The 16,780-nt window shown below is 37.2% G+C and overlaps 1 protein-coding gene across 3 annotated transcripts in view; it reads left to right on the top strand.

The window, feature by feature from the left end:
* Nucleotides 1–16,780, top strand: part of LOC142551311 (protein LEO1 homolog) — a 30,710-nt gene that overhangs the window by 2,161 nt on the left and 11,769 nt on the right. The window contains exons 1-10 of one of the 3 annotated variants that reach the window (XM_075660483.1): nucleotides 1,143–1,937; nucleotides 5,893–6,014; nucleotides 6,465–6,597; nucleotides 6,700–6,876; nucleotides 7,477–7,650; nucleotides 8,109–8,246; nucleotides 8,606–8,785; nucleotides 8,857–8,988; nucleotides 14,722–14,820; nucleotides 14,911–15,057. In XM_075660483.1, coding sequence (XP_075516598.1) covers nucleotides 1,929–1,937; nucleotides 5,893–6,014; nucleotides 6,465–6,597; nucleotides 6,700–6,876; nucleotides 7,477–7,650; nucleotides 8,109–8,246; nucleotides 8,606–8,785; nucleotides 8,857–8,988; nucleotides 14,722–14,820; nucleotides 14,911–15,057 — 1,311 coding nt within the window. In that variant the 5' untranslated portion in view covers nucleotides 1,143–1,928. Of the gene's footprint in view, nucleotides 1–1,142; nucleotides 1,938–5,892; nucleotides 6,015–6,464; nucleotides 6,598–6,699; nucleotides 6,877–7,476; nucleotides 7,651–8,108; nucleotides 8,247–8,605; nucleotides 8,786–8,856; nucleotides 8,989–14,721; nucleotides 14,821–14,910; nucleotides 15,058–16,780 lie in introns of those variants that run through there. The other 2 variants (XM_075660500.1, XM_075660493.1) reach the window with 2 other exon arrangements.

Genomic DNA, 16,780 nt, shown 5'->3' with positions numbered 1-16,780 from the left:
GGTTTTGCGACTGCGACTCCTACCATGGGCGATAATGCTTCGCCTCTCTCTATCACGTGCCATAAACTGAATAGCCGTAACTTTCTACCATGGTCACAATCCATATTGTTGTTCATCTGCGGACGCGGTAAGGATGACCATCTCACGGGCAAGGCGACCTGCTAGGACTCCGACGATCATAAATTCAGGGCATGGAGATCCGAAAACAGCATGATTATGTCGTGGTTGATTAATTCTATGAACCCCGACATTGGCGAAAATTTTCTCCCATATAGCACTGCCAAAGACATTTGGGATGCTGCACGAGAGACCTATTCCTGCAAAGAAAACATGTCAGAAATCTTTGCCATTGAATCTATCCTTCATGATCTACAGGAGGAGAAATCTGTCACCACCTGCTTCACGTCTCTAACTCGTTACTGGCAAGAATTAGACATGTTTGATTTACATGCCTGGAAATGTCATGATGATTAGCAGATTTACAGAGCCATTGTCGGGAAGAAGCGAGTTTTCAAATTCCTTCTCGGGCTCAACAGCACTTTGGATGTTGTCTGGGGATGGATTTTGAGGACGAAATCTTTGCCAAGCCTCCGCGCTGCATTTTCTGAAGTTAGGCAGGTTGAAGGCCGCAGAAAGGTGATGTTGGCCCCTTCACTGAATGCTCCTACCCCGACTGAGAATTCAGCCTTAGCAGTTCAGTGCCAACATTTGTCTAATTCCGACTCACGCCCTACAGCTCCTGATGCTCGCGGACCACCATATTTATATCCTTCGAAGGGAAAACAAGGGGCTGGCTTCTTTGGCGCAAAAAATTCAATAAGCCCAACCATAATCTGGATACCTATTGGAGGATACATGGTAAACCTGTTTATTGGAAGACAGCTCTTGAGCGTCAAGCACATGTTGCTGCATCGGAGCCTTCTCCAAGCCCACCATTCACCAAGGAGCAGCTTGATATGCTTCAGAAATTCTTTGTCCAGCAGCCATCATCCTCCACCACTTCGATAATTGGTACTGAAACCACAACAATTTGAGGTGATATTCCTGTTGTTTTCCTTACACAAACAGATTTCTCACAGTATTGGATTGTCGATTCGGGTGCCTCGGATCACTATGACAGGCACTTTTGAACTGTTTAGTTCTTACCGCCTGTTTTCAGTGCCCAAATCAGTATGTATTGCTAATGGGTCTTGCACTACAATCTCGGGCTCAGTGAATTTATCTTCTTGTTTATCTTTACACAATGAGTTGTTCGTCCCTGAACTCACTTGCAATTTTAGTTTGTCAGCAATGTTAATCATGATATCCAATGCTCTACGATTTTTTTGACTAAATCTTACATTCTCGATCAATCGCATACCCTCTCACGTCGTCAATTTCAAAACCCCGATCCAGTCTCTCCTCAAGTTGCACCCAACTGGACACTTACTTACCGATATTCCGCTCAAAGTCCTTGGCTGCTCCACTTTTGTCCACATTCATTCCCATAATCGAAGCAAGTTAGATCCACGTTCCCAAAAGTGCATTTTTTCTAGGTTACTCTCCAACTCAGAAGGGCTACAAATGATATTCTCTGGTCACATGAAATTTTATATCTCTATTGATGTCACCTTCCTTGAGAATAAACCTTTTTATTCAGCTTCTTGGGTTCAGGGGGAGCAGATATCGAATGAACCTCAAAATCTTGAACTCATTTTTTAACCTCAAAATCTTGAACCAAGTGATTCTCAAGCCCATCCTTCATCCGATCCTATGCATACCAACCGACAAGACAACTCCAAACCTCAAAGTCATATCCCACCTTTTGATCATGTCTACTCTTTGATCATGTCTACTCTCGCAGAAGGCCACTCCAACTGACAGATCATCATGACACTGGACACAATCTGGTAGTCATAACTCTTCTTCGCAGCCAGATCTTAAGGAAAATGACCAAGGTACAATTGACTTTGCATCATTTACAATTGATGAAAACGGGATTGATGATAGGCCCATTGCATTAAGAAAAGAAATCAGATCATGCATCCAACACCATATAAGCAACTTTGTATCTCTTAAGAAATTATCACCTGCATATCGAGCACTTGTATCTAACTTGGATCAGGTTCAAGTTCTGTCAAATATCTCTGAAGCTCTCCAAGATCCAAGCTAGAAGACTGTTGCCTTTGATAAAATACGGGCCCTTGGAAAAATAATACATGGCAAATCACTTAACTTCCATATGGAAAGAGAACATTAGGATGTAAGTGAATCTTTACAGTCAAGTATAAAGCTGATGGGAGCATTGAACGATTCAAGGCATGTCTAATAGCAAAAGGTATACGCAAGCATATGTGATTGATTATCAAGAAACATTTGCTCCTATATCCAGACTCACTACTGTTCGTATACTCTTATCAGTTGCCACAAACCTTGATTGGCCTCTATACCAACTTGAAGTAAAAAATGCACTCCTGAATGGAAAACTGGAAGAGATCTATACGGATATTTCCCCAGTATTTAAGTCGGAAGCCACTGTCAACAAGGTGTGCATACTGAAGAAGTCAATCTATAGTTTGAAATAATCTCCTCGGGCTTGATTTCATAGATTCAGCAATGTCCTGAAAGGAGATGGTTACAGTTAGTGCCAATCAGACCATATTTTATTTGTCAAGCACTCTAAGGAAGAATAGATCATAGTCATTATCATGTATGTGGATGATATTGTGCTCACTAGCAATCGTGGAGAAAAAAGAGACCGAATAAAATTGCTAATCTCTGAAGAATTCGAGATGAAAGATTTGGGACACTCGAAACATTTCTGGGAATGAAAGTGGCAAGATCAACTTGTGGAATCTCTATCTCTCAAAAAAAGTATGCGTTGGATCTCTTGAATGAAACTGAAATGTTGGGGTGCAAGCCGGTTGACACACCTATGGATCCAAATGTGAAAATTGAAATGAAAGAGTATAGTCTACCCGTTGATAAAGGAAGATATCAAAGATTGACGGGGAAACTAATATATCTCACACACTTGACGGGATATTGGCTTTGTGGTAAGCGTTATCAGTCATTTCATGAACAACCCGATTGAGAATCACATGGATGCCGTATATGGAGTTCTAAGGTACCTGAAGGGATCATCTGGAAATGGATTACTATCTTGCAAAGCCTCCTCAGGAAATATCCAAGTATACACTGATGCAGACTGGGCAGGTTCAACAAATGACATAAACTCCACATCATGTTATTGCACATTTGTATGGGGAAACCTCGTGACTTGGAGAACTAAAAAGAAATCAGTAGTGGCGAGAATCAGTGCAGATGCCGATTATCGTGCCTTAGCCAATGGCATTTGTGAGGGGATATGGCTCCAAATACTATTAAAGGAACTGAAATTAGAAGGTCATCAAACAGTGGAGTTGAAATGTGATAACCAAGCTGCAATAAGTATTGCCAAGAACACGGTTCATCATGATCTAACCAAGCGTATTAAGATTGATCGCCATTTCATAAGTGGGAAAGATGAGAAAGGTGTCGTGAAGCTTAGCAACATACCTACTCAACTACAAGTGTCAGACATTCTAACAAAGGCCTTATTTTGATTAGATTAGATAGCATTATTTGGTTTGGTACGCTTTATAAATGGTACGATGTATTCTTTGATTTCACAGATTTTCTCCCACACTTCTCCTTTTAGAAACTTACAGTCAATGTTTGCGAGGGAATATGGTCAAATAATTAGATTGCACATACTGATCACAAACGTGCATTCCTAAACTATGGTTTGAGCATGGGTTCAGTGGAGAGTGCTCACACATAAATGAGAAATTTGATGCTGAGTGTATGGGGGCTGTCTTTAAATACAATTTTGTCAGTGGCAAAAGGACTAAAGTACCAAGTGAAGTAAATCTCAAATGAAATCAATGCAATCGCCTCCCTGGATTTACTTCTTTAAATAGTTTCATTCATGATTACAACACATAATGAACATAATTTGTTTTCATATTAAAATAATTAAATGCTGTAATCCCAAATGCATCCATGCAATCTCTGAGCATTTATTATTTATTACTGTAAATACATTTACAGATTTACTTATATGTACACACTTACATTGCATTCATTTTCATTTTTTTTTTAAAAAAAATTAAATTTATGATCAGAAGTCACGTATGCAGACGTTTTCCAAATGACGTGTATGCATGTTGTCACCAATTCAGTTGTGTAACTCTATGTTAGAACATATGAATTCAAAATTGACTTGCACAAAGTTCTTTCCACACTACATTCACAAACAATTGATGTAATCTGCAATCTCAAAAATATTAATGTAATCTGTCATTTATTACCTCTGACTAATATTCTTTTTTCTCAACTGTTTTATTTATGATAAAGCTTTGCACACACTCACCAACAATCCTAGTCTTTTTGAAAACTCCAAAAATACAGCACAGCACTGACACATTCATATTCCCATTCACTTCTACAAGAATAGTGCCAACTTGATTTGCAAATTTCACATCCTTTGCATAAACCGCACACTCAAGGCAGAAGCACCTTTGGTCACTTCGAACTTACACAGAATCAATTACTCGAGATAAAATGATAGGAGAAATGGAGAAACGTCAGATCATGCAAAACTTGTTTGGTGACCAATCAGAAGATGAGAAAGTTGAGTCAGAACATGAATCACATCAGTCAAGCCATGTCTGTATATGAATTTTGATTTTAATTTTTGTTGTACTCAAAAGTATCAAATAATTTTTGTTTTTACAAGTTTAAATCCTGAAAGAGCGAGGGATTCTTTGAATTGGAATGAAAAACAAAGGAAATGCTTGTTTACTTCATTTTTCTTTTGAAGTGCCTCTTTGCATCAGTGGATCTATTTGTTAAATTTTTCATTGATAATCTATGTTGAATGAATTATAATTGTTTATTCAAAAATCCAATCCCCTAATTTATCTTTCTTTATTATTCTTTATGCAGTTTTTTTTTGGTTATTTTGATGATTTTTACAAGCAGTTGATGTTCATTGCATCATTTGTTTGAATTTTTTTTGTAGCCATCCATTTGGCGTTCATCCCTAAATTTGTTTTTGGAATTTCATGCATGCATTCTTTGAGTTGTATTTGTTCCAAATATTGTTGAAAACTTATTTTTATGAAACTTAAAACTCTTATGTTTTTTATTAAACTTCAGATTTCGGCCTACATCATCATTTACATGCATTTGCAAATTAAATGGATTTTTTCTTTCCAATTCACTCGTGAAGCATTTGTGTCGTTTTATGCTGTAATTTTTTCTTTCATTCTCTGTTTGGAATTCATTCAATGCATGGATTAGTTAAAAAATTTTGCTTAGTTCTGTAAACTATTGTTGTGAGCAATTTTTTTGTGAATAAACGGCTTGATTTATTTTTTTTAATTGTTGGCGTAAAAAAAGTTAGCGGATCAAAATTTGAATGAACCAAAAAGGAAATCCCAGCAGCAGTTGTAGTAGCCTCGATCGTTTCATTTTGATCCATATCATGCAGGATCAAGTCAGCATGTCAAACCCATTTCCCACTTGGGAACCCTGACACATGATGTACATGGAGTTTTTGGAGTGTATGAATTAGTTTCATTAGTTATCTTGACGTGCATGAACAATTTATAAATTAATGTTTAGAAAAAATGATGTTTTCATGCCTTTTGTGAACAATATACACATTGACTTTGTTCTCTTCGAGTGATACTCGTATATATAATTTTTTAATTTTTTGCTGCCTCATATACAGTTTTGTCGTCATTTTTTTTAATTTTTTGGGTTTCAATGCCTTAATGATTTCAATAAACAAACTTCTATGACCATGATTTTCCATGTTTCTTGTTAGTTTTGGTTCGTTGTTTTATTAACCACTTTTTCCTTCAGCATGAAAAGGACCAGGTGCCCAACCCTGAGAATGAACACCAAGCTAAAAGCCAAGGAGAGGCTGAACTACCAAGCGAAAGCGTGCCAAAGAATTCGGGTCATTGTAAGGGAAAAAGCTCAAGGTCTTTGATTAAATATCTATCCCTGCTTTTGTCAGTGTTAAAATTTGTAAACTTTCATCTTAGTGGAATCTATTACATTTCACTCATCGTAATTTTGAATACATAAATCTTTATTGTTTTCCGTCATCTCGTCTCTATGAAATATATTTTCCATTTGTTTTCTTCCTTGAAATCTTTTTCACTGTTCATGCTCATGGTATTTTCTTTGCACTTCTCACTGTTTGGGCTCATATTCATCTAGTATTTGTAAGGGCAATGAATTGAAAAGAAATATCTTGGATGTTATCCATATTGTATAACACTCGAATCCTCTTCATCTTTTTACCTTTTCCCCTGTATTTCTCTGCTAAACCTCATGCTACAGATTTGCTAGCTTGTTTTATCCTGTATGCCCGTAAATATTCATCTTAGATGCTTATAATATCAGTATCATTTTTTTCCCCAATGTAGATCTCTTGGTAATGAGAAAGATGTGGATCCAGCAGTGCTTTCAGCTTCAGTCATGCGTGATGTTTTTGGGGACACTGGCAGTGATGAAAAATCAGAGGATGGAGGTCATAATCAGTTTGACAAAATTGAGAATGTCAGATAAGATGCTAAAAAATAGTTTCAGTTTCTGTTTTTCTTGCTATGATGCTGTGATTACATTGAAAATTTAATATTCCAAAATTTTTCCCTTATGTAGGGATTACCTGTGGACAAAAAACTTTATGCCAATGTTGCACGTAATGAAAATTCGTCATACAAGTGTCAAGCAGAACATGCTGTGTCTAATTTCAAGGGCGAGTATGTTGATGCGGCCGACAAGCTCCCACTGGTGTTTGAGATTCCTTCTCGCCCTCACTCTTCTTCCTCAGATAAGGTTTATAGTTTATACTACGTCTTATTCTCATTGAATTCAGTGACATTTGTTTCTTTACTCAAATTCTTATCTAATTTGTGTTCTTATGATTAACCTCTATAGATATGATATAATGCTTGTTTAATAATGAGTTTCCATAATCTAATCAAATCTGATGTCTTCATTTTACCCTGTAGAAAAGAATGTAAGAATTTGTTTAATTTTCCTTCCTGTCAAAGTTGGCCCGTTGCTTCTTTACTTGAATGCTATCGGTTCTAAGGAAAAAATTCCATGTCTGAAATTATGAAGATCAGTGCCTGTTCAAATGTGGTGAAACACATTATCTGGCAACATTATTACACTCTCATCTGTTGGTCCATCTGAATTTGGTCATATTGGAGAAGAAAAGAGCCTGAGAATCAGTTTCACCAAATTGAAATTTCATATTGTAGACTACTTTATATTATCCCTACTTTCATCCAAACATGAATTGTATTCTTTAGGACTGTTTGGCAAAAACCCGCACTTGAACATGTCACGCTGCCAAGAATATTTGCTGATCAATTTTTCTTCTTTCTTTCTCCTTTTGTTTTTGCATTATGTTATGTTCACTTTTTGCAGATGGCAACATTTAACATCTCCAATGTAATTGGCGTTGACCCCAAACCATTTGATCCCAGTACATATGTTGAAGAGAACTATTATGTGACTGATACATCTGGATCTAAACGGCATCTACCCTCGGCCAACATAATCCGATGGAGACAAGTTTCTGGTCCTGGTGGAAAAATATCTGTAAGTTATCATGTGGTATCTTGTCTCAAAATTTAATGCTAAAGAATGCATTTGTAATACATCAGTTCGAGCTAGCGAGGAATAAGTTTTGAGGTGTCTCATGTTCAAATCTCCTAGCTCAAAATTATGAAATCAATAGTGTGGATGAGTTCTTTGAAAATTGAACTTGTATTGCGATTCAAGGGGCCAGGTCATCAAACATTTAATCAAACTTAATACCATATATGGAGAGCATGGGGATTGGGAGGGGCAGGAAAGGAACATATTATGCACTCTTTTTGTGTACGTCCTTAAACTATGTTTCAAGATATGTGTCTATTTAGTACCTTGAAGCATCTGGCTTTCTTTCTGCATTTGCGGAACTTGAAAATTTGTTATGTCTATTTATTGATTAACCCACTAGATGACATTCGTAGAAATTAGGCTTATCTGTCTGTCAATATATATTTTTTGTGCAGCTTGAAAGCAATGCTCGCTTTGTTACATGGTCAGATGGGAGTTTACAGTTGCTTATCGGAAATGAAAGTTTTGACGTGTCTGAGCAGGCTGTAGAGGACATTCAGTCACATCTTTTTGTCAAGCTCAAGCATGAAAAGGTGCCTCATGGGTTCATATCTGTTCACACATGAATTATGTGACATACATGGGCTTTTAACTTACTGATATCAAGTAATTGCCATATCTTGATGTTCCTTGTTTGATGACATATTTCGGAAAATACAGATTTTTGTTCACCATTGTATGAGCTTTTGAGTTATTTATGTATGTTAGATGTCAGGTGATTAGTTGTTGATTTAAGGGGTTAATGTCCTTGTAGATTTCCTGAGCATGCCAGCGTATTTGTAGCTCTATTTTTTACCTTAATGATATGACCGTTTCATGTCCAAAAAAAAATATTGTCTTCCTGTACTTCTATCGCCGAGTCGCGTCATTATCTGTTTTTACTTTTATGAAGGGAATTTACCAGGCTCAGGGGAGAATCACAAGAAAGATGAGGTTTATGCCTTCATCCTTATCATCCAATTCCCATCAAGTCTTGACTGCTATGGTTAATTCCCGAAATCAAAAGGGCAGTAAAGTGAAGCAGTATGTTACTGACGTGGACCCGGAGTTTTTAGCAGAAGAACAAATGAGGGTAAATGCAAGTTAGAATTTTTGTTCTGCTATTATAGTAGTGGATTTTACCTTTTTCCCATGACTTTTCAGGCTGAAAAGCAAATTATGAAAGCTGATAGACAACTTAAAGGAAAGAAGAAAAAAACATCGAAGAAGTACAAAGCTAAGGGTCACAAGGGGAAAGGACTTGCACCTGAATATCTGGAGGATACAATTAACAAGGTATCCGTTCTTGCATGTTTTCTTCTCTTTAGAAACTTATATGTTTGTGGGGTAAGTAAAGGAAACCAGTTTTGGATTATTAGTCCTGTCCTCTACGTTTTTTTCTGAATAGTTAACATGATTTATAGCATGCATTAAATAACCACATTCTTGCGAAAGTTAGCCAAGAAATTAGTACCTGAACTGCAGAAATGTGAGTCTATATGAAAACATATCATTCAAAATGTGGTCAACTATCTGCTTGACTATCCTAATTCCAGCATATCATATTAAGAGGTGGTCGTCTTACACTGATAAAGTCGGCATTAAGCGCGATGCCAACATATTTTATGTCTCTCTTTAAAGTGCCAATCCGGGTGGCAAAACAGATGGAAAAATTGATGAGGGATTTTGTCACGGCCCAGCCCACTTGTGATATTGTCCGCTTTGGCCCGAGGCCTCACGTGTTTAAAACGCGTCACATCGCGCGGCTACCTCTCACACTGGCTCTGATACCAAATGTCACGGCCCAGCCCACTTGTGATATTGTCCGCTTTGGTCCAAGGGCCTCACGGCTTTAAAACGCGTCACATCGTGCGGCGAATGTCACGGCCCAGCCCACTTGTGATATTGTCCGCTTTGGCCCAAGGGCCTCACGGCTTTAAAACGCGTCACAACGTGCGGCTACCTCTCACACTGGCTCTGATACCAAATGTCACGGCCCAGCCCACTTGTGATATTGTCCGCTTTGGCCCAAGGGCCTCACGGCTTTAAAACGCGTCACATCGTGCGGCGACATGAAATAACATCAAGTAAAATACGATGCAATGCAATGTAATGTAATGCGTGAAAGGTAACAATCGATAACGGATACCAAACGGAGTCCAAATGAATCGCATCAACAACAGTAACAGTGGCCACCCGTGCCAGGAACGTAGCAACGCAACATCAAGTCGCCACTCATCCATGCACGTAGCATCGAGGGTACGGGAGCTACCCGCTCAGCCCTCATGCAAGTCATCAGGAGTGCTAATCCTACCCACCCGCTCCATCGATGACGCAACAACTCGATAGATCAATATCAATATCAATAGCAATCAAAGGAGTCAAGGCTCGAAATGCTATGTACTAATAATATTAACTCAAATAAATGCATGAATGCAATCACGTATTCACAGAAGCACATAAGGCACGCCACAACTTATTACAAAGTACTTAACGTCATTTCACATCATATAGACGTCATAATAAAAGAGTTCATACGTACCTCAACTGACTTTAATTTACCACAAAATATCATTAAATCCTCAAGAAAGTCCTGGAAATGTCAACTCAGATAAATCACCTGAATATTAATTTAAATGGTCTTATCATCATATAAAAATTCCATAATCATTTAAATTCACCAAAAATCCAATTTCAACAATTTAGGCATTTTAAATTCCTAAAATTTCAATATTCGACTAAAATGCCTAAAATCAATTATTTCTATTTTATCGTCGCAAAATATTCTTTTTAGCCTTAAATGACGCTAAACTAATATTTAAGCGACTGCGATAAATTCTAGGTTCACCAGACTATACCTCCAACTTGCACAATTCTGGAACCTACGACAATAACCCAATAATTAATCAATAATGATACATTATTTGAGTCGAAATTGAATTAAATTCACGTGGGCAACAATTCGCACCGAGGTAGCTTGTAATCCGAACAACAGTGGCTAAAATCAAGCCTACACCGAAGCTCACCGGCAACAGGCGGCAAACTCGCTGGATAAGATGACCGGAATCACGCAGAAAAACGGAGCCGATGGGTTGTTCTCGAAAATTTGCAAAAGTGGTACCAAAAGGAAGCTTACGACATAAGGAACAAAACCCCTCAATTAATTTTTAGTTTTGAGCGGCGGAATACAACGATTTCAACGGCGAAGCCGGCGGCGTTTTTAGACGGGTTTTCAGAAATCACGATTTCACCTAGCAAGAGTGGTATCAATGGAAAGCTTACGTCGAGATCTTTCCAATCGTATATTTACTTGAATTTTTCGATCACCGGTGCGGCAACAATCGACGAAATAAATTTCGAAATGTTGAAGAAGAATGGAGAAGATCGGCTACGGGGAGAGAGAAAGCGAATATACGATTGGAAAGCTCTCGACGTAAGCTATATGGACCAATATAACGCGGAGCTAGCTTCCCTTTGCGCCCAAATCTCATAGTACCACGAAACGGTGATACTTTCAGGAAAACCTGATCGCCAACCTGAAATTCTAAAGGCCTGCGCCTTTTATTAGCATAACTGGCTTGACGATCTTGCGCTGCTTTCATTCTTTTCCTGATCATTTCAACCTTTTCTTTCATTTCTTGAACAAATTCTGGTATTGACATCTGTCGTTCCCCTACATCTTCCCAGCATATCGGGGATCTACACTTTCTGCCGTATAGAGCTTCAAATGGTGCCATCCCGATGGTTGCTTGGAAGCTGTTATTGTAAGAGAATTCAACAAGTGACAATAATTCATGCCAACCACCAATAAAATCCATAACGACTGCTCGCAACATGTCCTCGAGTGTCTGAATGGTCCTATCAGACTGACCATCTGTCTGTGGGTGATATGCAGTACTCATCGCCAACTTTGAACCCAGTGCTGATTGCAAACTACCCCAAAACTTCGAAGCAAACCTGGGATCACGATCTGATACTATGGTTACAGGCACACCATGCAATCTCACTACATGATCGATGTACATTTTTGCCATTTTCTTATAAGTACAAGTACGATCATAAGGAATAAAATGGGCTGATTTAGACAATCTATCAACAATCACCCAAATCGCATCACAACCACGATTAGAACGAGGTAGGTGTGTCACAAAATCCATAGCAATGTGCTCCCAATTCCACTGGGGCAGCCGCACGTTGTGACGCGTTTTAAAGCCGTGAAGCCTCGGGCCAAAGCGAACAATATCACAAGTGGGCTGGGCCGTGACATTTGGTATCAGAGCCAGTGTGAGTGGCGCCGCACGATGTGACGCGTTTTAAAGCCGTGAGGCCCTTGGGCCAAAGCAGACAATATCACAAGTAGGCTGGGCCGTGACAGATTTTCTGTGGGGCGGAGCCGATGGGGAGGCACATTGCCATGTCGTTGCTTGGGAACAAGTTTGTAAACCTAAAGACATGGGAGGTCTGGGCTTGGGGAATATTCCTTAGAGGAATAAGGCACTTCTAGGGAAATGGTGGTGGAGTTGCTCAGTAGAAAGAGGTTCTTTGTGGAAAAAAATAATTGTAAGCATTTATGGTCTTCAAGATAATGGGTGGGATGTGGGGCTGGCAAGGAACTCGACCTTTAGAAGTCCTTGGAAATTTATCTCTCGTTCTTACATGGCTTGTCATCAGTTGATTATGGCGGTGCTTAAAGGGGGGAATCTCATTTGTTTTTGGGAGAATAGTTGGAGGGGACTTTGTCGATCAAAGAGCGTTTTCCATCTTTATTTCAGATTTCCTCTTCTATTAACAAACCGATTAGCCACTTCTTCTCTGTTCGTCGATCTTCAGGGTAATTCCATCATTCAATGGGATGTGCGTTTCAGAAGAGCGTTAAAGGACGTCGAATTGGGTGAGTTCAGCACTCTCTTAGGGCTCTTAGATAGAGTTAGGTTGAGTTTGGGCACAGAGGATGTTCGGGTATGGTTGGGGGATTCTTCCAGTATTTTTCTTTTAGTTCTTTCTACGTCTCTTTCTGTCGGGTTTCCAACTTTTCTTTATTCATGTACTACTCTAACATATGGAAAGTACCTATCCCGCATAAGGTTCAAGTTTTCTCGTGGATCGTGGCTTTGGGGAAACTGCCGACTTGTGATGCCTGACTACACCTTATGCCAACAATGGCGAAGCTTATGTCAGAAACAAGAGGAGAATCAAGACCATGTATTGTTGCATTGTTCCTTCATGAGTGGTATTTGGATCAAAGTTCTGCAAGAGTTGGGTTTTGAATGGATTTTTCCAAGACAGTGATATGACTTGTTTCTTATGGAGGCAGGATTTTTTACCGGAAGAAGAATTATGAGCTTTTGGTACTTTGTAGTTCATTGCATTTTTTGGTCAATTTGGTTGGAGTGCAACAATAGAATATTCACAGACAAATCAGAGTCGGTGGACGACGTTTCGGAAAAGATCAAATTCAGAGTTGCGACTTTGACGACAAAGATGCCAGAGTTTAATCACTTGCTCATCTCTGATCTATTAGGGATTGAAAATTTATTTGCTCCTGACGGTAGTGTAGTTGTCATGTTTCTTCCCTAAATTGTGAGGTATCTTGCGGATTGCTCATTCGCTTTCCTTGTATACTTCTTTATTATTATAATAAAATCATAGTTTTCGATCCCAATTTTTTTTTTCCTCTAGTTCTTTTGATTTTCTTTTTCTTTTTCTTTCATGTAGTTGTGTCAGTTTGGAGGTTTAGTTGAGTCCCTCTCCCGTGTATGTCACTCTTTGTGCTGTTAATTGAAAAATCTTATGCACTCTAAAAGAGTCTAAGATCCTTGACCTATGTGAGGTAACATGGAAACAAATAAAATTCCTTGGAATTTGGAATTAGAAAAACCATTGTAAGTATTTGAAGACGGAGCTTCAAAATGAATACTTGATCGGATTTGATTAAAATAAATGAAATTCTAACAAAATTGTTGAGATTTCATTGGATTAGAACTATGGAAAAAATAAAAATTATTTTCAATATTAACTTTGTATATTTTTCTCATAAACTTTTAGTCCATTTTTCGAACTTTATAAAAATCATATTCCTAAAAATATGTTCTAATAAATTCACATGCTCTTTATTATATATTTTGAGAAAACTATGTTAAAATCAAATGAAAATATTTTTATTCTTGAAAAATTCTATAAGGTTACATTTGGAAAGATAATTTGAAATCTATGAATTTCAATTATAAAATCTTAATAATAAACAAATTCTTAAATTTTTTACTTATTTACACATTAATTACACTAAATTGAATAAATTTCAAATGCCAATTTGAAATTCATCCTAATTAACATGAAATACTAAATAAATATGCAATCGGTGAATTTGAAATTTATGATTTTGCTTATCTAAAACTATAAAAATATATTTGAAATTCATGGATTTGAAATCCATCAATCCAAATGCAACATAAGTTATTTATTCCTCTTAAAATCTCAATTATTTTTATACTAAAAGTCTAATTCATCAAATTTTGGTCTTGATTCCTCGTGGCGAACTTTATATATATTTTTAAATTTATAAAAAAATTATTTAATAATAATATGGTTTTTTCTTGTTATTTTTCAAAAATAAAAATTTCTTCTATATCATCATAAATAATATAGGTATAATTACATAAATTTTATTAGCAAACAAGATATTTTAAAAAAATAAGTGATATAGAATTTTGTTGATGTCAAATAATAATATTTTAACTGTCAATGCAATTTTTAAGTAACATTTTATTATTTTACCAAACAACAAAATGAATTGTAAATCAATGGATTTCCAAATCCAAATCCAGTTCCAATTCCAAATCCAAATCCAAATCCCATTTTCTTTTAGCCGAACGAGCTCTTCAAATGGTGTTTATTCATGGCATTTCCTTGCCCCTTACCATGCATAGCTGCAAAAGGGGGGAAATTTATGTTTTACGCACAAATTTAAAATAGAGCTCAATTATTTGTTTTCTCTTTATACTTATTGGTTCACCGTGTTTTTTTGTTCAGAATCATTATGAACCTGAACTCTCTGATGCTCTTCACCATTTTGAGATGGACCAAGAGAAGGAAGCTGCAGCAGAGAAGCGCCTATTGATTGCAAAAAAGGCATTTCATTTACTTCATAGCTCCTAACTCTTCCGTGTTCTTAAAATTGAGATCACTTTCATGAATACTATCTAACTGAACTTCATTTAGGGGCCAAATGATCTTTTAAGGGAAATGCCAGAGTTAAAAGATGGACTTAAAGGAGGAATGGCTGAAGGTTCCATACCACACTGGATGATCAAAGAAGTCCAGGAGGAACATGAAGAAATCTTTGAAGATTCAGAAGATGATGCTACGGTAAGGACTGAATCTCTTTAAAAGTGTTCTCTCATCTATGGGTACACAAATATTCGTGCAAGTTCTCCTGTGTAGTACCTGTCGGTTTTAAGAACTCAGGAATCGAGATATGTTTATTGTCATCGTATTTATTTTACGGATATTCCTTATTTTTTAACTCGTTGATTGCTAGCTTCCTTGCATGTGGAGTGTCCTTGCCTTTATTGAGTTTGCTGTTGCTGTTACTTGAATACGCAGGCAGTTGCAAACTTTTGTTGGTATATAATAGTCAAGTAATGGGTATGATAGTTCCCCAACACATGAAATTTGCATTTTAAAATTTTGAACGCGGTTATACAGCAAAAACAGAAAGAATAATACATTTTAAAACTTAAAAGCTTGTAAAATGGAATTTAAATAATAATTAGAAATATTAGCATATGACATTGATATTGTCACATTGTCCGTAAGCTTTGCTACTGCTGTGGTGGAACTTTTTCGGTTTTGGTAGCTATGTATTGAATTGACATCTTTATTGCATGGGAGTTGTCAAATGTGAAACTCCACCTGAAACAAATCGGTTATCACTATCGGTGAATAGGTCTATTAAACTCCTAAAAAAGGAAATTATCCTCGGATAGAGCATGGTGGAACTTGGTAACTTGGTAAAAGCTATGAAATTGACACAGCAAGATGATAAATTAATTTATTGGCTGGTCGATAGCTTCTTTATTGGTAACTTTCTGGAAATTCTTGGAACACTTTTTGAATGTTTACTATTTCTGCGTAAATGAATTTACTTTCCTTTTTAGTCTCTTCTATAATGCCTACTGTCTCTTACTCTGTCTCTGTGTACACTCTTTGCTTGTAAGTAAATGCATTCTGTTTTTTATTCACTATGGGGGTTTATTTATTCTTAGCTTCCAGTATGATTACCATGACAAGTTTCCATATGTGTTTGCAAATAAAGAGTCCATGGATTATCAAAAGTAGAAACACATAGAGATGAGCTAGACTGTCACATCCACGACATATGTCTAACTTGGATCTTGACGGATATGACTGTGAGAAACTATATGCGGAACTTAATATCCTACACGTCAAGATGCAAAAGAATTGAAATGCTATCGGCAATACTTTTCATTTGCAGGCACATCAATGTAGCAGACTTTTCATCTTTACAACAGAAGCTTCATTTTTTTTTTAATTTTTGATAAGAAATAGTATTATATTGATTAATAAAAGAATTACAAAAAGCGAAGGTCCACATAAAACGAACTGAAATCCACGGTCCAAATAGATTAACAGAGTACTAGACCCCAATTCCTATACAAATCTGAGACCGACAACGATTTGAACTTTTCAATCTTCGAACTCCAACATGAAACCCTGAATTTAATTTGTCCCAGCACTGCTCAATCGAATCTTTTTTATCTTCAAAGATCCTCCTCATCCTCTCCATTCACACAGACCAACTCAAACAGTGAACCACCATATTCCAAAAAATTATGTCCCTCATCCCCAAATCCCAGTCCAAGACCGCCTTGAATAGATCTCAAGTTGATCTCAGCAATACCCAAATCAAAGCCAAACTCCGCCAAAGGTTTAAACCAAAGCAACTTGAAAAAGGACAATGTATGATCAAATGATCCTGAGTCTTCACCTCTTGCCTACATGATACACACCAATTTGGACAAAGAGAACAAGAATGAAATATTTTCTGCAACATCTCAGACGATGGTAA

The sequence above is a fragment of the Primulina tabacum genome, chromosome 1 (assembly GCF_025594145.1).
Source record: "Primulina tabacum isolate GXHZ01 chromosome 1, ASM2559414v2, whole genome shotgun sequence".
In the NCBI taxonomy this organism is placed as follows: domain Eukaryota; kingdom Viridiplantae; phylum Streptophyta; class Magnoliopsida; order Lamiales; family Gesneriaceae; genus Primulina; species Primulina tabacum.
The sequence above is the reverse complement of the archived record's forward strand: the minus strand, read 5'-3'. Positions and strand labels throughout refer to the sequence as shown.